At 42.7% G+C, this 25490-nt stretch overlaps 1 protein-coding gene across 2 annotated transcripts in view; it reads right to left on the reverse strand.

Annotated features, from left to right (window-relative positions):
* Positions 1-25490, reverse strand: part of CNST (consortin, connexin sorting protein) — a 169352-nt gene that overhangs the window by 98307 nt on the left and 45555 nt on the right. For both annotated transcript variants that reach the window (XM_033937047.1, XM_033937046.1), the window contains exons 4-6: positions 18647-18677; positions 6289-6375; positions 4159-4273 (exon numbers count right to left, since the gene is read on the reverse strand). In XM_033937047.1, the coding sequence (XP_033792938.1) occupies positions 4159-4273; positions 6289-6375; positions 18647-18677 (233 nt within the window). The remainder of the gene's footprint in view (positions 1-4158; positions 4274-6288; positions 6376-18646; positions 18678-25490) is intronic.

Here is a 25490-nt window from a genome sequence, read left to right on the forward strand (position 1 = left end):
TACCAGATGGCAACGGGCCCCTCCTCTTCCCTCCATGGCAATAGGCCCCCATCCGACGATAACGCCGCCCCCCACCCCCCACCCCCCACAGCAACAATGCCGGCCCTCCCCCTCAGGATCAACCGACAGCAATGCAGCCAATGAAGCTCGAAGAAGATTCCACGATGACTGCGTCTGCCGGAAGAAATAAGTAACGTTGGAGGGGGATGGACCGGCAGACGCAGTCATCGTGGGACCTTCTTCGAGCTTCATTGGCTGCATTGCCGTCCGTCGATGCTGGGGGGGGGGAGGGCCGGCGTTGTTGTCATCAGGTGGGGGCCCATTGCTGTGGGGGAAGGGCCAGAATTGTTGTTGTCGTCAGGTGGGGGCCCATTGAAATGGAGGGAAGGGGGGGCTCATTGCTGTAGGGGGGAGGCGCATTGCTGTTGCTGTGTGGAAAGGGATGGAGAGAAAAGGGGCATATGCTGATGGAATTGGTGTGTAGGGAAAGGGGGAAAACAAGGGGGAAGGATACTGGATGGATTTAGGTTGGAGGAAAAGGAAGGGGGCTAATGTTGATGGAATTAGTGTTCAGGGAAAGGGGGAAAACAAGGGGGAAGGATACTGGATGGATTTAGGCTGGAGGGAAAGAAAGGGGACAGATGCTGATGGAAGTGGGGGGAAGAGAGAGAAGAGAGACCATGGGGGTGTGGGTATGGGAGAGGGAAGGGAAGAAGAGGAGGAGAGGAGAGAGATGCCAGATCATTGGAGGAGGGAATGGAAGAAGATGGATGCCAGACCAGTGGGGGTGAAGGGAAAGATGGAAGGAGGAGGCATACAGTTTCTGGAAGTGGCATAAGACAGGGTAGTTGGGAAGAGAAACGGAGAGATGATGGACCCTGGGGTGGTGGGGAAGGAGGGAGAGATGCTGGATGAAAGGGTAGTTGAGAAAAGGACAGATCTGGGGATAGTGGGGTCCATTGCCGAAGCTGCGGATATGGACATGAAAAAAAGGAAAGATGCCAGACCTCCGAGGGAGGGAAGGGAAACAGAAGGGGAGGACAGAGATGGAAGATGGATGGTTAGCACAGAGAAAGAAGAAAACGACAAACGGGCAGGACACCCTGGCAAGCGAGTTATCAGAAGACAACCAGAGCCTGGCACCAACAAAAGGTAGAAAAAATAATTTTATTTTCTGTTTTGTGATTACAATATTTATTTTGTTTACACCACAGAGCCGGTGTGGGGTTGGAGATGTTGTAACCCTATATGTCTGCTAAGACTAAGCCTTAGTCACTTAGGGGTCCTTTTATTAAGGTGCACATTTAGTGTGCGCAAAATCAGTTAGTGTACCTTAATAAAAGGACCCCTAAGTATCTTAATTAAAAATTTGACCTGTGACTTAGCCTTTTTTTCAGATTTCAGCCCCTTATTTGATTGAATTTGACACCCCTGATGTAGAGTGAGGCAGTTAGGCGATGTAAATTTGGCTATTAATATAGACTTATATTTCAGATAGTATTACTGCTTTACAAAGGCTTTTATATACTTATTGAAAGGGTTCAGAGTTAATGTCCTGGGTAAGTAGGTAGAAAGGGAAGGAAGGGGGATTTGTTCAGAGATGTTTGGGGGTTGCATAGAAGAAAAACTGTGCACTGGTATGCTAATCTTTGTTTGTTTTAAATTTAAAAAAAAAAAAAGAAATATAAGTGGAAATAAAGAAGTAAATAAGAAAACAGATAAATGGGGGCGGGGTGTGGGCAGGGCATGGGCGGGGCAGGCCCAGGGGGGCTCAGTGTACTTATGTGCCTAGGGGCCCTCGAAGAATTATTCCTGCCCTGCGTGGGATAGGCACATGGGATCTCTTAGAGAGAGAGAGAGAGAGAAAAAGATAATGGTTACTGCCGATGGGCAGACTAGATGGGCCATTTGGCCTTTATCTGCCATCATGTTTCTATGTTATTTAACCTATATGTGGTTTGTTGCACTCTCATCATCACAGACTACCCATTACTAGTAAGCTGTAATGCAGTGTTATGCTGCAACTTCATTTACATCTCATGCCCCGAGAAACACGTCAACAGACTCTGGACGATTCAGCATACAGCTGTGCGCCTAATCTTTGGCCTAAGGAAAACTGACCACGTCACTCCTTACTACAAGCAACTGCACTAGCTCCCGATCGAGGCCCGATCATTATTTAAACTGGGTTGCTTCATGTACAAGGCTCTTTACTGCCTCCTACCAAACTACATGACTGAAGTATTTGAGTCCCCCACCCCCTGACCCGCCTTTTGTGCACCAACTCCATCTTCACTTACCCCTCCCTGCAAGGAAAACCTAAAAAAGCTTAAGTGACAAAATTACTATCCTATCAAGCAGCTCACTTCAGTCAGGAGCTACTCCCCATTTTAGGGTCTTCTTTGTCATACATCCATTTCAGGTGAGGATTAAAAACATATTTTTCGCTACATAAGACGCACCTGACCATAAGACGCACCCTAGATTTAGAGGAGGAAAACAAGAAAAATAACATTCTGAACCAAGGTTCTGCACCCAGCCCCCCTAATCCCTGCCAGGCTCTGCACCCCATCCCCCCTCCCTGCCAGGCTCTGCACCCTGTCCCCACTCCCTGCAAGGCTCTGCAACCTGTCCCGCCCAGTACCTTTTAAAAACACCCCCGCCCCCTGTACCTTTTATGATCAAACAATTTTTATTGATGCTATCCAGAAACAAAGCCAGGAAACAAATACAATCATGCCAAATGCAGGAATGCAGGAATGCAACTAATACAAGGAACATTTAAAGACCAGCATCAGGTTTTCAAATTATAACAAAAAAAAGACAGAACAATACAGGAATTTGACATTACAACAAGTATAAAAGTGCAAGAGTGGGAATACAACAGTGAAGAGTGCATCAGAGTAAAACAACACAACTACCCCTCCACCCCCAGCTCAAGAGATGCCGGTGGATGCGAACAATAGAGATCAAACCATGACTATACAAAAATAATACCTAACTGTCCGACAATTCCAAGAAGAACCACAGCCTACCAGGAGGACATGCCATGACCATCACTAATATAAACCAAAACACTCCCTAACCCACTGGAACAACATAACACACCAGGGCCCTGTACTCTTGTGAACCCCAGTGAAACCCCTTCCAAGACCCACGAATCCCTGGTTATCCCAAACCCCCGCCCACATACCCAAAAAACCCCTCCCCAGTCATGCAGTGAAAACATCATACCTTTTAAAAATATCCCCCCCGCCCACGTTCTACTTTTTAAAAACAACCTTATAGCTGGGACTCGTGAGAACTGACGGCAGCCAGTTAGGAAGTGCGGCAGGCCCAGGCAGCAATGCTGAACCACCAGGCTATAAGGGTGTTTTTAAAAGGTAAGACGGGCGGGAGTGTTTTTAAAAGGTACGGGGGTTGTGGTAAAAATCTATCTTCACTGCATAAGATGCCCCACTTTTGGGTGGAAAAAAAGTACGTATTATGGAGCGAAAAATATGGTACTTGGTTCAACAAATTCCTAATAGAGCACTAAACCCTGTGCCTTCTTTGCATGGTTCACACGCTCCTCAAGACTATAGAAAAAGCTCTATGCACAGACTCATTCCGCTCTTACTACCGGCTATCCCTCACTTCTCTTACCATCTCCTTTTGGGTCTCCATATCTATATCTATACCGACATTCGAAAACTGTTCTTCTACTTGAGCTCTTCTCATATTACCTTACCATTATTGTATTTGATTCCGACCTCATCATGATCCTTTGTTATTTGTACTTGTATCCTCACCTCTCATGTACGGTCTTCTACTTAACTCCTGTCAACTGCGTCAAACTTCACGGTGTATTGTGGCATACAAATAACATTTTATGTTATTTTAAAAACCAAAATAAAGCTGTTTTTTTGTATTGGATCATGGGAGTGCAAAAAACTATACAAGAGCTGAGGTAATTATTTTTGTGGTATATGCCAAGACCCTGATCATGGAGAATTTAATTTTAAGTTTTTCTTTCTTTTTTCTTTAACCCAGCAGTTTCTTCCAGCTCCCCTAGGTTTTCAATTCAATTATAACCAAGGCTGAGATCAGATGCCAAGTGTATTAATTCACAACTTTCCCTATTTTATTTTCATTTAAATTAGTCATATTTGTACTTACTCTCGATGTGATGTACATATATGTTCAAGTTGCTTCAGCTCTTCATTATTCAATCCTTTCTCTGAATTTCTGGGAGAAGCCGTCTTGTCAGGCATCACAGTTTTCCATTTGGTTTCTAAATTAAACCACAACAACGCTTTAGTAAAACTGGGAAGTGCTTACAAGAGATCATTTTAGAAGCATCAACATGTACAAACAGTGGCATTTACATGTCCAGTGGCGCTATTTGGCCAATTCTTGTTGGAGCTGCTCTTATCAGATAGCCTTAGGTTTGCATGGCCAGCTAGTAGTTTTAGTCCTTAAGTACCTTGCTGCTGTTGTGTCATTTCCTCTTTTGTGGCTACCAGCTGCATAGCTTTCTCTTTAAATAGGCTGCGAACATTAAACTCACAAAATTTGGAGTAAACCTTTGCACAGGAAGCCCTGAGGATTCCTGCAGGAACTCACCTTGTCTCCTCGTGGGTCCGAAGGTGTCTTCACATATATGCTGTGCCAAATACACTAAGTTGCTACCTAAGGGCTCTAGGGGGGGGATTTTTGACCCACAGACCAAGCCACCTGTGATTGGGACACCCTAAAGGAACCAGAAGGGGCTAGGTCCAGTGCTCCTGCCCCCCCCCCTCATGTGCCGTGCAGCATGTGAACCATGGACACTCCTCAGCCGGAAATCTAGTGCAAATCTGGCATGAATCCACATTAAAACAGTCTAAGAAGTCCATTTGGAATGGTTTTAAGCAAAATAGAGGTGTTTTGAGGCAAAGATGCTTTTAAAATCAAATCAAGAAATCAAAGATGGCCACTGCAGCAGCATTTTGGCGCCAAAAAACAGCCCGGGAGAGCTAAATAAATGCACAGAAAATTAAATAAAAGGGTTTTTTGAGGAGGGACCAAAATACCAGCCCCAGCAGCCTCTAAAACTTTAATTTGTAGACCACCCCAATGTCTCCCATAGGCTACAACAGCTTGTACTTACAGTTGTGCTGGTTGCGTGTGTGTGTGTGTGTGTGTGTGCCTGCTTCAGCTGAAACTGCTGCTGGACAATGGAGAAGAAAGCTGCCTCAGACGAGCATGAAATTCCACTCCAAATGCTTGTTTTTTCAGGCTGCCAGTCAGACCTTGAATGAGACTGAGACCTTAGACCTCCACAGCTCCTCATATATCATTGGGGGAGAGGGAGAAAATGCAGCTGGCACCCGTTAAAGCCCTCAGGACTGATGCGGGGCCATACAGCCTGCGCACAAGCTCTGGTAAAAACCAGGAGTGAGCCGTGCTCCTAGGGGAATGGTCCCTGAGTCACCAAAGTGTTAGGGTAGGCTGGCCAGGCAAGTTCTCCGTAAAAGGGTTGCCCTCCTGACTACTGACCACAGAGTCTATATCTTCTCCCAGGCAGAGCTGTCCCAGTCATACTGGGAACCTCTCGAGTACTACAAGCCTCACAGTTCAGAATAAGACCCAAAAATTTAAAAAAAATCTCAATCAGAGCAGATCAGAAAGATACTTTTCAACTTTCTTGTAGAAGGAAAAAGGAGATGGGGCAGAGCCCAGAGATGCAGAAGATGGAGCTGAGAGAAAAAGGTAGAGATGATGCTTTCTACAAACTTGCATGTAAAGGAGAATAACCCACTGATTCTAGACTCGTCTGCCTTTTGCACTAGAAAATGGTAAAGGATGTTCTTGAGCTGAAAAAAATGCAAAATAAACAGCCATTTTCCAAAATACGTATGCTAAAAAGCAGGCACAAAAATGTCTCTGGCATTATTTGTACAAAAATGGCCACACAGACATTGCTGCAGAGCAGAGGGGCAGCCTAGTGATACGTGCAGTGGACTTTGAACAAAGGGACCCAGATTCAAACCCCACCTTAATTATTACTATACATTAAACATTTTATACACAGTCCCTTCTCAGTAGAGCTTACAATCTAATTAAAACAGACAAACAGGACAAAGTTATATGTTATTGTGAGCCCACTAGCAACAGATAAAAACTTACTGTACTTAAAGGTACACCATTACAATAGCCATCACACGCATGCAGGTGTCTCATAAATTCAGGTACAGTATTTTCATGCTCCAGGAGGGCTCACATATCCAACAGAAAGCTTTACTCATGAACAGAAACTATACGTACCCCATTTCTCCTGAATAGCAGAAAGGTTTGCCAAGAAATGTTCATGATATAATCGCTCAAGATGAATAAACTGGATTGCCTTCCCATCTGAGCAGGTAATTAAAGAAAAGTCACAATTCATAATTTAAATACAGTGATGCCTTGGAATCCGAACTTAATCAATTCCAGAACCTTGTTCGAGTTCCAAGACAATTTTTACCATTGAAAATAATAGAAACTTGATTAATCCGTTCCTGGGTCCGACAAACTCAAATTTTAACAGTAAATACACTGGATTCTAAGGTAAAATATTAACAAATATTCCAAAGCAGCATTCAGATTCTGGGGCAGAAACGCACACATAAAATGTGCAGGGCGTTCGGATTCTAAAACGTTTGAGTTCTGGGGCGTTCGGATTCTGAGGTACCACTGAACACTTAGGGCCTCTTCTATTAAACTGTGCTAACAGTTTCTAGCATGGGGAATCACGCTGAATAGAGTTCCTAGGGAAAGGGGGATGGGATTTGATATACTACCTTTTTATAATTACATTCTCAGTGGTTTACGTATTAAATAGAGGTACTTATTTTGTACCTGTGGCAGTGGAGGGTTAAGGGACTTGCCCACGGTCACAAGGAGCTGAAAGTTCTCAGACCACTGTACTCCAGGTTCACAAATTTAAAAAAACAGAAAAGAAATGGCAGCACCCTGTATTCCAAGTTTCCAAGTTTCCAAGTTTAATAAGTATTTGATTGATCGCTTTATCAATTTCAAAGCGATTAACAAAAGTTTAAAATTACAATATGTAAAATTTACATAAAAACAAACAAACAAGACAAAACAAATTCATTACTGGACAAAATGGAAACAATAGGGTAAGGAAGGGGAGAAGTTACAATATATTTGAGTAAAGTAGAGAACAAGTAAGGGAAAAACACATGTAGGTGGGATAAAGGAAGAACATCCACTGGTTATAAATGAATAAAGATTAGTAAAGATGAGACACTTCAGTATGGACCAAAGTTAAATGCATTAATACTACTATATAACTTTTTATGGTCCAGGCAATAGACTCATAGGTGACCAGCACCGTACATCATTCGGTCTCTATAGTAACAAATAACTAATGTGAATAAATGCTCAGTGAGAGGCTTTAAGAGCAAAATAAAGGGCTGAAAAAAAACGGCTCACAAAAGCCCCGCCCCTTAAATGAATTACAAAAAATATCAAATAGTGCTGAGTGCTAAAGTGCAAAATATCTAAAAAGATATAAGGGAAATCATTTCATTCACAATTATATGGATCACAGTCCATTCACTAGACTTATCTAAGTCCTTGTCTTTTGCCCAGGAAAGATGGTTGAAGCACTGATTAAAGATAACATAGTCCGGCACTTGGATGCACACAACCTGATGAGAGCCAGTCAACATGGCTTCAGGAAAGGGAAATCATGTTTGACGAATTTACTTCAATTTTTTGAGACCGTTAACAAACAAATTGATAGTGGAGAACCGGTGGACATAATATACTTGGACTTCCAGAAAGCGTTCGACAAGGTTCCACATGAAAGACTTCTCAGGAAACTACAAAGCCATGGAATAGAGGGAGATATACTAAGATGGATAGGCAAATGGCTGGAAAACAGAAAGCTGAGAGTGGGCATAAATGAGAAGTTCTCAGACTGGGAGAAAGTGACTAGCGGTGTGCCCCAGGGCTCGGTACTTGGGTCCATCTTATTTAATATTTTCATCAATGACCTAGAAGAAGGAACATCCAGTGAGATCATCAAGTTTTCAGATGACACAAAGCTATGCCAGGCAATCAGATCGCAGGATAGCGAGGAACTCCAGAGTGACTTGTGTCAGTTAGAGAAATGGGCGGAGAAATGACAGATGAAGTTTAATGTGGAAAAGTGCAAAGTAATGCATTTAGGCAGAAAAAACAAGGAACACAAGTATAGAATGTCAGGTGCAACTCTGGGTAAGAGCAAACAAGAAAAGGACCTGGTTGTACTGATAGATAGGAACCTGAAACTGTTGGCACAATGTACGGCAGCGGCAAAGAAAGCAAATAGAATGTTAGGCATGATAAAGAAAGGAATCACGAGTAGATTGGAGAAAGTTATAATACCGCTTTATAGGGCAATGGTCAGACCACACTTGGAATACTGTGTCCAACATTGGTCTCCCAAGCTAAAGAAGGATATAAAACTGCTGTAGAGGTGCAGAGACGAGCAACGAAGCTAATAAAAGGTATGGAGAACTTGGAATACGAGGAACGATTTAAGAGACTGGGATTGTTCTCCCGTGAGAAAAGGAGAGTGCAAGGGGATATGATCAAGACTTTCAAAATACTGAAAGGAATCGACAAAATAGAGCAGGAAAAAAAATTATTTACAATGTCCAATGAAGCTAAGGGGGGACAGGTTCAAGACAAATATCAGGAAGTTCTGCTTCATGCAACGAGTGGTGGACACCTGGAATGCTCTCCCAGAGGAGGTTATTGCGGAATCCACCGTTCTAGGATTTAAAAGCAAACTAGATGCACATCTCCTTACGAGAGGCATAGAGGGATATGGGTGACTAAAATTACGCCAGGTGTACACCTGGCTGGGTCTCTGCGTGTGCGGATTGCCGGACTTGATGGACCGAAGGTCTGATCCAGAGATGGCAGTTCTTATGTTATTTGAGAGCTCAATACAGGGCGCTGCCAATTTCTTTTCTGTTTTGTTATATTATAATTTTGGCAGGTTTTAAAAGTTTTTTTGGTTGCCTTTCAAAAATTTAAGGCCATTGATTTTTCAAACATAATAGGATTAACTTTATAAGGTGGCCGCTATGTGAAAAGTCAAAAAGAAGCCTATTTCATGCTTATTTTATGGCTGCATTTCTGAAGTAGGCTATGCAGTATTCCATTTTCACTGATTCTTAGAGGAACATACTTCAGCAGTAGGCAAGATATTGCAAGCATTGTCTAGGGAGCATGCAATGAAGTTAATAAGTAAGTACAATTCCCTCTCCGTATTCGCAAATTCTGTATATACAGATTCAGTTATTCATGATTGACCAAAAAATAAATTTTAATTTTTTGTGCTTTTTTTTTAGCCCTATAAGCCCCCCCCCATAAGCCTTACCTGGTGGTCTAGCGGGTTTTCAGGCAGGAGCGATCTTCCCACGCTCTTGCTCCATGCATATTGCTTACAGGAAATGGCTCGAAAGACTACGGTAGCTCAAGGCAGCCATTTCCTGTGAGCGATCTGCACAGGGCAGGAGCGTGGGAAGATCACTCCTGCCTTAAAACCCGCTAGACCACCAGGTAAGGCTTAAGGGGGGGGGCTTACAGGATTAAAAATAGCTGGGGGAAGCTGGGGATAAGGGCAGAACCGGCCCAAATATTATTTGCAGTTTTTCCATATTCGTAGGCCGGCTCTGCCCCTAACCCCTAACAGAGAGGGAAGTGTAGTAGATTTAAAACAAACCAGAGAAAATATTTCTTCACAGGTGTAATTAACTCTCTCCTTTTACAAAAACGTAGCATGATTTTTAGTGTCGGCCACGGCGGTAACAGCTCCAACGCTCACAGAATTCCTATGAGCATCCGAGCTGTTACCACTACAGCCAACGCTAAAAACTGCTACGGTTTTTTTTTAAAGGGGGGGAGGGGTAAACTCTGGAATTCATTGCTGGAGAATGTGGTGAAATGAGTAAGCTTAGCGGGGTTTTTTAAAAGGCTTGAATTATTTCCTAAAAGGGGCAGATGGACATTTCTCTCGCCAAACCCAATTTACTATTTTTGAAACCTGTTTTCTAGATGGATATCTATGCTGTTCATCTGTAGGTCATCTAAATCTGAAAGGGGTTTAAGAGGCATGATGTGGGTGATATTAGGGTAGGCTTATAACCTGGACTTTTTTCTGCCATAATCGAACATTTAAGAATATGTCTAGAGCACAATTTAGACATCTAGAGCTAGAACTGTTTTAACAATAAATGCCAAAAAGGTGCCCACATCGATCACTGGAGGATTGTAAGCATGATTCCCCTGCCCCCCCGCACACACACTCAGTGGTCACTGACCCCCCCTCCCATCCTCCCCAAAGATGTGAATGACACCGTATGGACCTGCCTGTATGACAGCTTCAGATGTTATGGCCAGTCCTATTAGAGCAGCAAGCAGGTTCCTGGAGTAGCCTGGTGAGCAGTGTAGTGACCTATAAAGATGGGGACTCAGGTCCATATCCCACTCTAACTACTACCCTGAGCCTTCCAAACTCCATCCTAATCTTACTATACCCACAAATAAGTGTCACCTGCAGGCATAAGGGCTATTAGTGTGGTGTATAGTTGGGCATAGTAGGTTTTGGAGGGCTCACCATATAATATAAGGCGGCTATGGTGAAATGCGTACCTGGGATGTTTTATGTGAAGTTCACTACAGAGCCCCCTAGGGAACTCCCCTGCTCTGCTGGGTTGCTGTGTAGCCCGTCATACTAGAAATGCTGGCACCCTCCTACATCCCAAGGGCTGGTTTTGTGCGTTTTTCTTTTGAACATGTGTTTGTTGTTTGGGTTTTTAGTTTGGGGGTGGTTCTGGGGTGGAGCTTGGGCGGGTCTGGGGCAGAGCTTGGGCAGGGATACTCTGTTGATATTTGTTAGGCTTGAAGAAATTAAGAAACTTTGAGCTAGATATCGTTTTGTAAAATCCAGCACTTATAAGTATAGGTCACAAAATCAGCACTTATATAGGCAACAAATCTTGATGATGCCACACATTCATTGAATGTGTTTCTTTATTGAAATGGTTGTTCCCACTAGACATGCTATCATTTGCACACTTATTCCCGTGTGATCTTATGTGTATTTTATAAAAGGTTCTGCATTCATTACCTGGAAAAGGGTGAATCTATTGACTAAAATGTCCCATTTGCCACTTGGATGCCCTATATAAAGCCTGATTTCACCTGTGTGACAATGAGCCATAATAAAAAGTAGCTATGGTCAAAATGTCAGATTCAACTAAATAGCAATAATAAGTAACATTTGTATATTACAAATTTATACTGTACACTATTCCCCTAATTCCAAAAACTTAAGGGCACGCAGAGTATTCAGCATACCAACCGGCTCTAAAAACCTCTTCCATGCATTTGTAAAAAGGGGGAGGGGGCAAATTTTATAAATAAATAGTACTTTGTATGTCTAAGTCAGGGATCTCAAAGTCCCTCCTTGAGGGCCGCAATCCAGTTGGGTTTTCAGGATTTCCCCAATGAATATGCGTTGAAAGCAGGGCATGCACATAGATCTCATGCGTATTCATTGGGGAAATCCTGAAAACCCGACTGGATTGCAGCCCTCCAGGAAGGACTTTGAGACCCCTGGTCTAAGTGCTTTGAAAATGAGACCTTTAAGGCCTGATTCTATATATAATGCCAGTCTCAGCGGCTGTCTAAGAATCACATACCAGCGTCCTATGCAGAATTGTGTTTGCCTTAATGGACAGATGCCTAAACCCCCAATTCTCTAACCAGTGACCATGACACTGGTGCTGATTAGAGAACTGCACCTTTGCTGATTGCAGCAAGGGAATCCCCGATCAGCTGAGCTACCAGGACTCCCCAAAGCCGCAGCCGATTTTTTAAGGTGGGTGTGTGGTGTCCTCTGCTGAAGCCAGCTCAGCTGATCACAGTAGGGGCATTTCCCCCCCCCGATCAGCTGAGCTGGCAGGACTTTCTGAATTTGCGGCTTCAGAGAGTTCTGCCGGCTCTGCTGATAGGGGATTCCCTTGCTATGATTAGCTCAGCCTGCCGTGTCTACTTTTAACATCTGAAATGTAGGCCAGCATTTTGCCCAGCCTTGGGGGAGTTTAGGTCTCCCTACACCCACGACAAATGCCTACAGTGTAGGCATCCTGCCTCGGGAAACTTTTTTCTAAAAATGTGCCTCCTGATTGGCTGCCAGAAGGTGGTGGGAAACTTACCCCTGCCTACAATGGGGAAGCCCATTTATAGAATCAGTTCCTAAGGGCTCCTTTTACTAAGGTGCGCTAGCGTTTTTAGCGCACGCACGAAATTACCGCACACTACACCGCGTGGTACGCTTCTAGAATAATACCAGCTCAATGCTGGCGTTAAGGTCTAGTGTGCGCTATTCTGCACGTTAAGGCCCTAACGCACCTTAGTAAAAGGAGCCTTAAGTGTCTAAATGTAAGTACCACTTTTGTGCTCAGATAGAATACTAGCATTTATGCATAGGAATGTCACATTCAAGTGCATAAGTGCTCTCTCTGCACACAGCGGTATTCTATAATGTGTAAGTGTGAAAATTGCACAGTGTGTCGCTGCAAAGGAGCATTCACAGGGCAAGTACATGGATGGGACATAGGCATGTCAAACAATTACGGCTTAGATTATAGAACACTACCATTTATGTGCTAAAGTGCCACATTTATATCTGCCATAGCAGTAGGCATGCCTAAATGTTGGTGCATAAATACCAACTTACACCAGTATTCTATTATGGAATCTGAACACTCTGATATTGTGAACCTACTGCATTTTGACACTGCTTATAAAGACTTGCCCCTTATGGGTCTGAATTCATAACATTGGCTTTTTGCCAGTTTCAGGGCACCCAGAAGTTCCATGAAAGTGCTCAATTCAGCTAAAGCTTTAAATGAGGACTTAAGGTGACAATTTTCCTTAAACTTTTTTAAAAATTTTGCCTCAAAAGCAAAACAAACCTTTTGCAAGTTAATTGGCACTATGGGTCAGCATTTTTTTAAAAAAATATATTGATTACCATAACATATTACTGCAAATTCTGGACACAATAGGTATCTCTGATAAAGTATACTCCTGGTTTGAAGGCTTCCTGAAATCCAGAACATTCAGAGTAAAATCGGATAAAGTAAAATCTGAACCTTGGTCCAACGCCTGAGGCGTACCTCAAGGATCCCCACTATCCCCTACTCTATTCAACCTATATACTGCCTCCCTCGGAACATATCTGGACAATCTAGACATTACCTCCTATAATTATGCAGATGACATTACCATCCTCATGTCGTTCGATCAACCAAAGATCGCCATGACAGATATACTACATCGAACACAAGAAGCAGTAGCGACCTGGATGAAAGATCACAAATTGAAACTCAACCCAGACAAAACAAAATTCATCCTCCTCGAAAATAACAAAGCCCCAACCTTAATCAACTCAATCAACTACCCCATTCAAACCACCCTAAAACTATTAGGAATGACTATTAACAGATGCTGCACCATGCAGCCTCAAATAAAAAAAACAATACAGAAATCTTTCGCAGTTATGAGAAATTTAAGACAAGTACGAAAATTCTTCGAAAGACCACAATTCAAGCTCAAAGTTCAATCCCTTATACTAGGCCTACTGGACTACTGCAACATTCTCTACCTCCCCTGCCCTGCAACAACAAACAATCCAACATACAGCGCTGAGACTCATCTACTCACTGAAGAAACACGACCATATTACAGAAGCATACATCAACTCACACTGGCTACCAATTCAAGAAAGAATACTATTTAAATTCTACTGCATGCTATTTAAATCGTTAAACGGAGACAGCCCAATCTACCTAAACAACCGCCTCTACCAAACTACATCACCCAGACATAGAAAAACACACACCCCTTTCACACACCCTCCAATCAAAGAAGTCAAACGGAAAAAAACTGTATGACGGACTACTGGCAACACAAGCAGCAAAACTGGATAACTAAATCTCCAACCTACTGATAACCACCCCCAAATACAAGACCTTCAGAAAAGAAATAAAAACGATACTCTTCAAGAAATCACTGAATCACTCTTAACATATCAATTACCTTCCATCCTCCTGCCTTCACCCCGCCCCACAGATACTACCAGTTCTTCTCAATTTCTCTTAAATTCACCAATGATCTACTGTATCCCACCATTTATATCTCTTTTTGCAACCCGCCTTTTCAACTTCTCTTGAATTTACCAATGATCCAATATTGTAACCCACCTTTTATAACTCTTTTGTAATCCACCTTGAACTGCAAGGTAATGGCGGAATAGAAATCTCTAATGTAATGTAATTACCATAACTTAAATAAATCTGGATATTCAGCCTACTATCTGGATAGCTACCTTCAGCACTGTAACGTGCTACCCACAATTTAGCTAACTTAAGGTTGGCCTGACTAAGGCTTCTGGGAAGTATTACAGTTCTGACTCCTCATCATTAAAGTGATGACAGTGTAGATAGATTTGTCTCCAAATGTTTGCTTTTCATTTAGATGTTGAAACCCTCTGCTGGTTAAGAAAGCAAACAAAATGTTAGGAATTATCAGGAAAGGAACAGAAAATAAAAATGAGAATGTTATAGTGTCTCATATCACTCTATGGGGCAACTACACCTCAAATACTGTGTGCAATTCTGGTCACTGCATCTCAAAAAAAATATAGCAGAATTAGAAAAGGTACAAAGAAGGGCAATGAAAATGATGAAGGACATAAGATGATTTCCCTTTGAGGAAAAACTAAAGTGGCTAGGGCTCTTCACTTTAGAGAAGAGATGGCTCAGAGGAGATATGATAGAGGTCTATAAAATACTGAGTGGTGTGGAATAGGTGCTCATTTTCAAAGCACATAGACTTATAGAGTTACCTATGCTAATTTAATATCTTTATCTGGTAGAGGGCACTCAAGGCAGTACCCCAGTGTAGAAAAGGTGACACCACAGTGTGGCTTATAGGGAGGCTGGTGTTTTGTGGCAAGAAGTTTATGCTAAGTGCAGAAGAATCATAGGGTGCTCCGGCTCAGAGAGTAAAGGAAAACATGAAGGCTTGTCAGGAAAAGCCTGTTTGAAGATGCATACCAGTGAAGGACAGCACAGAGCCACTCTTACCTGATCCCCTTTGTGCTGTGTCTTGCTGGCTGTCACTTGAGATCATGGCTGGCTCAAGGGATAGTAGCATGCTAAGTTAACTTACTTTGGTGCCCCCCCCCACTGCATCACTTCAGGTGTTTCCTCTCCCTCACTTGGGCTGGAATCTCCCTCTCCCCAATCCAGTCTCTGCTCCCTCACTTCTCCATGTCCCCTCAGTCCAGTAAAGTTTACACAGCACAACATGATGCCTTTAACTAGCCCTTGCATCTCTTTCTTTGCTGTGTTCTGCCTCCTCTAATATAATTTCCTGGGGGTGGGACATGGCATAGGGAAGACCCAGGGGCTGGCCAAAGATAACCTGTTGTGCTGCTGATGATGACTGACAGGACCGCAGGGGAGAGAAGTGAAGGAACAGTGCCAGACTCGCGGGGAAGAGAGAAGGGGAGAGACCAGACCTGGGAGAGGGGGAAAGGGGAGAAAAGGATTTAACCTGTAGACCAAGTGGTATTTTGGCATCCTTAATCACCAGCACCTTGAGCCAGAGCCTTACCTGGTCCAATGGTTAAGCTGGCCCTGTCTGAGATGGTTTCTTTGTCACAGGTGTCTAGCACTTCCCTCTCTAAGGAGGTGAGAGAGATGTTGCTACCAAGATCCTCATGATATTGAGAAACCTGCTTCTTGTGTTCATGGTCATGCAGATCTCACTATTTTGTATTCAGGTCCTTGACATTGTGGCTCTGATGGCATATGGCATTGAAGCAGTGAAAAATGCCTTATCAGATGGAAATCTTTTAACTGGCATAGAGGTGGTGGATAGAGAATGACACAGGGACAAATTTGTCCCCTGTCCCCGCTAGGAACTCAATTTCCCCATCCCGTCCTTGCGAGTTTTGTTGCTGTCCCTTTCCTGTAAGCTCTGTCTTAACCGCACAAGCCTCAAACACTTATGATTTTGAAGTGTTTGAGATTTGTACAGATGAGGACAGAGCTTGCAGGAATAGGGCAGGGACAGGAAAACTTGCCGGGACGGGACAAGGAAAAATCTGTCCCTGTGTCATTCTCTATTTGTGGATTCAAACCCACTCTACTCCTTGTGTCCCTGGGCAAGTCACCCAATCTCCCCCCCCCCCACCCAAGTGCCCCAGGTACATTAGATAGTTTGTGAGCCCACCAGGACAGACTGGGAAAAGTGTTTGAATAAATTCATGTAAACCATTCTGAGCTCCCTTTGGAGAACGGTATAGAAAACTGAAGGAAGGAAAGAAAGAAAGAAAGAAGTCTCAGCTCACCCTGGCAAAGGTTAAGCTTCCTCAGTCCAGTTCCTCTTCTCTGTGACATAATGAGAGGGTTAGAAAAATAATAAAGCACACTCACCCCTATTTTATAATTTCACATGTAAATTACCATCAATCATGCGCGTGTTTCTTCAGTTAACAAGTGCTCAGTTTCTAGCTGTATTATAGAATAGTATGTAAATAAGCATGCTTCATCAACGAAATACCCAAATGTCTGTGTGATGCACACCAATGAGCTTGCTTACCTCCTGCAGGGTGATACCATCATGCCTCTTCACTGAGTACATGGTCTTAATGGCATTTGCTGATTTCAGTCTGAACTTCTCTTATGAGCCATGCTTCTTTAAGCTAAAAGGAGTAGATGCTAGTTTCACCTGTGCTGACAACTGATTGATTCTCATTCACATGGACCTACTTGTCATATAAAAGGATTCAGCAGGTTCCATGGGCCTTCCCTATCTAGCCCCCAGCAGACTCTCTTCACCCAGTGTCTGCACCCCTATCTTCAATATGACCCCTATCGACAATAAAGACAATGCTATTTGAGTTGGTGCGATTCTTTATTGTTGTACTATGACCTTCTCTGATATGCCCTCCTCAGTGGGGGTGTTTCTGTTCCAGGCCATGGCATTTAATGTTATAGCTGAATATTTAGCTCCAGACCGTACCCAGAAACCAATGCTGAATAGCCAGGTATTGTACGCAGATAAAGGGGGACGTTATCAACATAGACTAATAATAAGATGGGCTATTGGCTGTACCTGGTTAAGTTCCCACAGACGGCCCCGGTGAAGTCCAGATATTGCCGGTACAGTCAGTAATAATCTTCAGTGGCATCATGTGGAAAATGCTGCTGAACATCAGTGGTTAGCCCCAGGGAACAGCATTTACCCAGGTAAGAGCTGCTACCCACACAAATGCCATTTAGTATTTGTCAGCCATTCTTGATAGATCGATGAAGAAAATAATAAAGCTATCTTATTAATAGCTTTTGCATTTGAGCAAGACAAAGATTGTGTATTTACTTTGTATTGCCATTATCATTCTGTATTATTTCTTAGTCAGAAATTGTGGGATTTTCCTAATTTATGTAAGACTACATAAGACAAAAGAGAGAAATTTCTGGACGTTGCCCAGGTGGAACTTAATCAAGGAATACAAGTCTTTGTTAGAGTTCCTTATAAATGTATATTGACTAGTGGTACTCATAGATATATATTTTTGGAACTTTTACAATTTCACAGATTTGTAGAAAGCAGGGGAAAAAAATCTACCGAAGCTTTGGAGACTAATATTGGTCAAGAGGAAGCTGCTGGGGGAAATTCCAGTTGTTGAATGGATTATAAGGCATGGGCGTTGGAACAGGGGAGGCTATGGCCTCCCCAAAGATTGACGGTTGCTGCTTGGTCCCTGCAAACCCATCCCCCTCCTGGCACTGCACTTTTAAATCTTTGGGCAGCCGCCGAACATTGTCAACAAGCAGGCTTGCCCCAGAACCCTTTATTCTACTTCCAGGGGGGGGGGGGCAGGCCTGTTCATTGACTCTGCGCGGCAGCTGCCCAAAGATTTAAAAGTACAGCGCCGGGAGGAGGTGGGTGTGGGAGTTGGGAGATGGTGGCAGGATTCTGCTGGCTAGGGTGAAGCCTTTGGGCCCCCCTCAAAACAAAATGGCATTCCGCTGCCAATGTATTTAGGTAAAATGGAGAACCAGACTTTTTTTTTTCCTGTGTAAGTATTCCCCTCTCCCTTAATTTAATAACTTTTAATTTAATAACTTTCACATACATCCCAAATTTACTTTCTCTGCTCTAATTTCCTTTGACAGTCCTTAAAGTTTTGATTTAAGTGGGGATTTTAAGAGTTATTTTGAAAGCTATTTTATAAAGCCATATAAGCTCCTTTATGCCTTTATAACACTGGCTCTGAAAAGTAACTGCTTTTAATTTGGATCATAAAATCTAGCTGCTAGAAATGTGCATGTCAAGTCATCTAGTGTAAAACTAGCTACATGTAGGCTTGTTAGGGATCCTGTGCCAATGAAAACTTTTAGAGCACATCACAGGACCAAAACCAAACCTAACATGAATCAACTTTTTCCAGTGGATTCAATCTCATTACAAGGTTTGAAACAGGTCCAGAATTATTATAATAAATGCTAATGTAACTTTTTAATTAATGGTAATAGGATACATTCTTCTTCCTGGAAGTAGGCTTCTGCCATCTACAAAGAAAGAAAGAAAAAAAAGGAGTGTCTGTCATTCTATGTTTTTGAATTTAATTGTAAAAACACTAAGGAGAAAATTATTTTTCTCCAATGTACAAGTTATTACACATAAAACAAGAAGCAAAGTTTAAAATCATAATCTAGATGTAAAAAAAAAAAAAAAGCAATTAAAATCATAATCCAGATGTAAAAAAAAGCAATTAACAATAATTAGCAGCCTTAAAATTATAAGTATTCTATTTTCCTAATGTATCACCAAAATACATAGATCCCTAAAACTAGATATTAGTTAGAAGACAAAATCATTAAAAAAAAAAAAATCAATCATGAATGAATTCAGGATTTTTTTACAGAACGCAGTACATTCATATTCATCTGCAGCATGTTGTTCATTTTTCGGTCTTAAAGAACTTTATTTCTTTGGTAATAAAATATAGGTGGAACTTCATTTTATATAGAACACAGAGATTGGAATTGAGTCGTCCAGATCGGGATGTGCTCAATTCCAGTGGTATTTGCAAAAGGATATGCACTGAAGCCATTTTACAAACATGCAGAGAAACAGAGAAAATGACAGCAGTTAAAGGCCATATGGCCCATCCAATCTTCCCATCCACATCCTCTGCTATCTCTTCCTCTTCTTAAGAACATAAGAACTGCCATCTCCGGATCAGACCTTCGGTCCATCAAGTCCGGTGATCCGCACACACGGAGGCCCAGCCAGGTGTACACCTGGCGTAATTTTAGTCACCCATATCCCTCTATGCCTCTCGTAAGGAGATATACATCTAGTTTGCTTTTAAATCCTAGAACAGTGGATTCCGCAGCAATAAACTCCTCTGAGAGAGCATTCCAGGTGTCCACCACTCGGTGCGTGAAGCAGAACTTCCTGATATTTGTCCTGGACTTGTCCCCCCCTTAGCTTCAGTCCATGTCCTCTTGTCCGTGTCACATTGGACATTGTAAATAATTTTTTTTCTGCTCTATTTTGCAGATTCCTTTCAGTATTTTGAAAATCTCGATCATATCCCCTCGCAGTCTCCTTTTCTCAAGGGAGAACAATCCCAGTCTCTTAAGTCGTTCTTCGAATTCCAAGTTCTCCATACCTTTTATTAGCTTCATTGCTCGTCTCTGCCCCCTCTCCAGCAGTTTTATATCCTTTAGGTTGGGAGACCAATGTTGGACACAGTATTCCAAGTGTGGTCTAACCATTGCCCTATAAAGCGGCATTATAACTTTCTCCGATCTCCTCGTGATTCCTTTCTTTATTATGCCTAACATTCTATTTGCTTTCTTTGGCGCCGCCGCACATTGTGCCGATGGTTTCAGGGTTTTATCTATCAGTACATCCAGGTCCTTTTCTTGTTCGCTCTTACCCAGAGTTGCACCTGACATTCTATACTCGTGTTCCTTGTTCTTTCTGCCTAAATGCATTACTTTGTACTTTTCCACATTAAACTTCATCTGCCATTTCTCCGCCCATTTCTCTAACTGACATAAGTCACTCTGGAGTTCCTCGCTATCCTTCTGCAATCTGATTGTGCGGCATAGCTTTGTGTCGTCTGCAAACTTGTTGATCTCACTGGATGTTCCTTCTTCTAGGTCATTGATGAAAATATTAAATAAGATGGGCCCAAGTACCGAGCCCTGGGGCACACCGCTAGTTACTTAAGAGATCCAGCATACCTATCCCATGCTTTCTTGAATTCAAATACAGCCCTTGACTACCTCTACTGGAAGGTTATTCCATGCATCTACCACCCTTTCCGTGAAGAAGTATTTCCTTAGATTATGTATGAGTGTATCCCCCTTCAACTTCAGTACTGGTATAAGTGCCCTGATCCTGCAATTGGATCTGAGCAGCGCTTTCGATTTAGTGGATCATGATCCACTGTTAAACTGCTTGGACTCAATCGGGATTAGCGGTAAGGTACAAAATTGGTTCAGAGGGTTCTTACATTACATTACATTAGGGATTTCTATTCCGCCATTACCTTGCAGTTCAAGGCGGATTACAAAAGAATTATCCAAGATGTATTACAACAAGAACTTACAAAAACTTAGAACAAAGAACATATAAAGTGTTTTCTAATGAGAAATATTCTCCCTCTTGGAGGAACTCATGTGGAGTACCGCAGAGCTCTCCTTTATCCCCAACTTTGTTTAATGTCTATTTAGTGTCCCTGGCGCTTTTACTCCAGTCTAGAAGTCTAAAAATAGATGGAGTGAATTCACCACAGGCATGTGTAGCTGTCCATTTTACAAACCTTCACATAAATGTTTAATAGCTTAATACATTTAGGGCTGCTTTTACAAAGGTGCGTTAGGGCCTTAATGCGCGGAATAGTGCGTGCTATAATGCCACAAGCGCTAGCCGCTATCGCCTTCTCTTGAGCAGGTGGTAGTTTTAAGGTTAGCATGCGCTATAGCGCACGCTAATCCGGTGCGTGCACTAAAAACACTAGCACACCTTTGTAAAAGGAGCCCTTAATATACCACCCTTCACAATCCTCATATAGATTTAAGGAGAATGGACTCCCTTAATCCCTTGTGTAAAACTCAGTTTGAAATGAGCATTTCATCTAAACCAATCTATGCCTTTTCAGCTGGTGTAAATCCCAAAGTGGAAATTTTTCCCTGTACACATGTATTTTTTATAAAATAAAATTTTAGGCCCACTAAAGCCACACTGCCTGAAATCTCTGCGTAATTTGAATCTCCATGCGTAAACAGTGCCTTTCTGAACTCAACAGTTCCAAAATAATGACCTTAATCTTATGTTTTAAAATATGTTCAAAACAAACTCAGATCTCACATCCAAGATCTCACTTCTAAAATGCAGAAATATTCTTTGTCTTGACTGTGTGGTAGACAGAAGAAATATTTCATTTCACATTTATATTCTGCTTTCCATGAAAAAAGGGCCTAGATGAACTAAGAGGATCAGTAAGTCTGTGTGGGTCCACACCAATCTGATTTTTTTCACCGATTCAGAAAAAGCTACTAAAAACGTTTGTATGCTAATGATTCACACGGATGTTCGCCATAATCCTGACTCTCCGATCCGCTGGATCGCTGTAAGAGCGACTCTCACGCATGCGCAGAGCCAGCAGGGCAGTAAGAGGTGATCAGAAGTAAATGTGCTATAATGTAACAGCTGTCATTCTGTAATCACTTCTTTATGTGTACTGTTGGTTTCATAATGAAAATGCTTTAATAAAAATTTACGTTTAAAAAAAAAAAGGAAACCAAAGTGACTTCTCTGTGGGAGAGAACTTTTCAAGACCAAAGCAATGCATTAATGACCTTATGATTGGTATACAATTATGAGTTGTTGTTTTTTTTGTTTTTTTTAAATCCAGCAATGTAAGTAATACCTTTGTAGTTAGGATAATAAAATATTTTAACAAAAACATGACAGGATTTATTAAGAGATTTATATTTTTAAAAACAATATATACTATGGGCCAAAAGCTATAAATGGCATACCGATTGTAGGCGTCATTAGGCGTCCTAGCGCTGTCTAACCAGCCAATCGGGACACACGTTTAAAAAAATCAAACACCCAGAGGCAGGCTACCTACACTGTAGGCGCCTGTTGCAGTTGAGGGAGACATGAAAGGATGCTTAAGCTTGCCCAAGGCTAGGCATGGATGTGGTTTCGCCCAGAAATTGCCTTGGGCAAGCTTAAGCGGTCCTAGGCATCTCCCTAGGGCCACGATAGGCACCTGAAATGTAGGCCATTGAAATGCTGGCCTACATTTCAATTAGATGTGGCCACTAAACTGATTGTGGCAAGGAAATCTCCATCCCAATGCCATCCAGTATCTTGCCCCCTCACTTCCCCACTGCTGCTGTATGCTTCTTGAACCAGCAATAGTGGTTGTAAACTTAAATGCAGTCATCGTATGACTTTGCTGCACCTCCCCACCGCTGCCGGCTCTGCTCCAGAACAAGTTAGTGATGGAGGAGGGGGTGGACCAGCAGCCATGGGGAGGTGCAGGAAGGTTCCGTGATGACTGAATTTAAAGTTTACTGCTGCTGCTACTGGTTCAGGAAAGCAGCAGTGGCAGAGTAGGGCAAGAGGCTCCGGATCCAGTGTGCCTGCTGTGCACCCCTAGAGCCTGAACTCCAGGCGGACCATCCCTCCCAGCCCCCACTTGGTACGCCACTCCCAGCCCCAAACTGTTTTCTGCCTCTTACAGCCCTTCAAAGCAGAATTCTCTCTCCCTGTCAGAAACCCCTTCCTAGACGTCTTTCCTCACAGCTCCACTCCCAGGGCATTTTCCCAGCAGAATTCTCTCTCCAACTAGCTTACACCTTCCTATTCCTTTTCCTACACCTCCAATCTGTCTATTTCCATCACCCAGCCTCCCATAGAGCTCCTTTCTACCATCTCCAACTCCACGCAGCATTATTCTGTTTTCCAGCCAGTATTCTCTTTCAGTTCTCTTCAGCCCTTCCTAGCCCCACGATCGAGGCAAGCCCCCATCACCCAGCTTTTCTTCTCTTTACCGCTCCTTTCTGCCACCTCCAGCTTGTCACAGCTGCTTTCAGTCTCCCAACCAATAGCTCCCTTTAAACTCATTCACCACTTCTTTACTCCTCTATTCTCCCAGTGCTTCTCTGTCTTTTTTCACCTTACCTCATAAGTGCTAAATATATTATTGTGGAAAAACATGTAAAATTGGCCAATAAAGTTATATGACTCAGTCTCGTTTCCTTTTCTTAGTGTCTACCTACTACTATTTTCACTCTGTCAAAAATTACAAAGACTAGGGGGACACTCGATGAAGTTACAGGGAAATATTTTTAAAACCAATAGGAAGAAATATTTTTTCACTCAGAGAATAGTTAAGCTGTGGTAAGAGCAGATAGCATAGTTGGTTTTAAGAAGGGTTTGGACAATTTCCTGGAGAAAAAGTCCGTAGCTTGTTATTGATAAAGACATGGGGGTAAGACACTGCTTGCCCTGGATCGGTAGCATGGATTGTTGCTACCCTTTGGGTTTTAGCCAGAATTGGCCACGTGAGAAAGGGCTATTGGGCTTGATGGAGCTTTGGTCTAACCCAGTAAGGCTATTCTTATGTTCTCATTGCCTTCTCCAATGGCAGCTGCAGAGAGAAAAGTGTATCTATCCTTAGTTATAGCAGCTGCCTCCTCCCCATGAAGTCAGTCAGTCAGACAGAGGCAGCCAATAGGCTGCAAAGCAGCTTTCTTCTTCCTCTATCCATTGGTCAGACATTCCAACCAACAGGCTGCTAAGGTAGACAGAAGTAGTAACTAAGATACAGAAACACTACTTTCCCGCTTTCCTTTGCTGCTCTACAGCATAGAGATTCCTGCTCCAAATTTAATAAAGTAACATTCTGGGGGCATCCAGGCACCCATAGAGCTAATGGATGGAGCAACCACAAACTCTTTTCAGTTTGATCTATAGGGCATTATAGTAATCCGTTTTAATATTATCACACATAGACGACTCTGGTCGGACTTCGCTTTTCAGTGTATAGAGAGTCATTACATAGTGCACAGGTGATAGAAATAATTTAAAAAGGTTGATGAATTTATGGAATTAAAGTAAATGATGAATCTACCAGTATTCCAAAATTCTTGACATGTGATTTTACCGGGTTGGGGGAGAGTGGGGGGGGAGAGGAGGAGGATTTTCAAAATTCCCAAATGATATTTTGAAGTTGTGCACTTGGCCAGTATGTTTGGAACCTATAGAATTTCTGTTGTGTTTGGGTAAGGCAGAATTTGTTGGGGGTGGTTTGCCCATTCCTGACTGCTGTTAGTAAGGCAGTCAATTTACTCAAAACTGTAGATAGATCTGGAGCAGCAGTGGCGCAGTGGTTGGAGCTACAGCCTCAGCACCCTGGGGTTGTGGGTTCAAACCCCGCGCTGCTCCTTGTGACCCTGGGCAAGTCACTCAGTCCTCCATAGCCCCAGGTACGTTAGATAGATTGTGAGCCCACCGGGACAGAGAGGGAAAATGCTTGAGTTCCTGATTGTAAAACCGCTTAGATAACCTTGATAGGCGGTATATAAAAACCTAATAAACTTGAAACTTATTAAGTAGGTAGGAGTACCTGTACATATTCAGCACAAAGGGTTAACATTCAGCCATCAGAGGAAAATGGACACATAGCTCTTCAGTTCCATCTGGGCAATAAATATTTAGCAATTTTTTCTCTTCTCCTGATTAACACTACCAAATCTGGGTGAGAGTGAGATGGCCACTCAGAGAGGCTTGAAAAGTTCCAGTTTACCCCATCTTGTGGGGAAAATATTCAGTGCTTTCAAGCAGGTACAAAAACCATAGAGCAGGGGTGTCTAACCTGCGGCCCCATGAAGTATTTTGTGCAGCCCCGGTCGAGGGTGATGCAGTGTTTTCTTCTGCTGCCCTGGGTGTTTACCGTCTTGCCGGCTCCCTTCTGTGTCTTGCTGCAGCGTTTATGCAGCCCCAGAAACATTTTTTTCGGCCAATGCGGCCCAGGGAAGCCAAAAGGTTGGACACCCCTGCCATAGAGCTTTCCAAGATGGTATCTGAGGATTTCTTTGCTTTAAGTACAGCCAGGGACGGTGAAGTTACTAAACCGCTGGTTTAAAGTCCACAAAAGTGAGAAGAAAGCACTGTGAGGGGACATGTTCAGGTGGCATTAACTGAGATCTGGAGTGATGTTAAAAAAAGCAACAGGCTTTTGGATGGAGCAGGTAGAGGACACATGAAGGGGTTAAAAAATGAGATGCGAGATGGCCACTCAAATAGGCTTGAAAAGTTCCAGTTCATCCCGTCTTGTGGAGAAA

This window comes from Geotrypetes seraphini, chromosome 3, assembly GCF_902459505.1.
Source record: "Geotrypetes seraphini chromosome 3, aGeoSer1.1, whole genome shotgun sequence".
In the NCBI taxonomy this organism is placed as follows: Eukaryota; Metazoa; Chordata; class Amphibia; order Gymnophiona; family Dermophiidae; genus Geotrypetes; species Geotrypetes seraphini.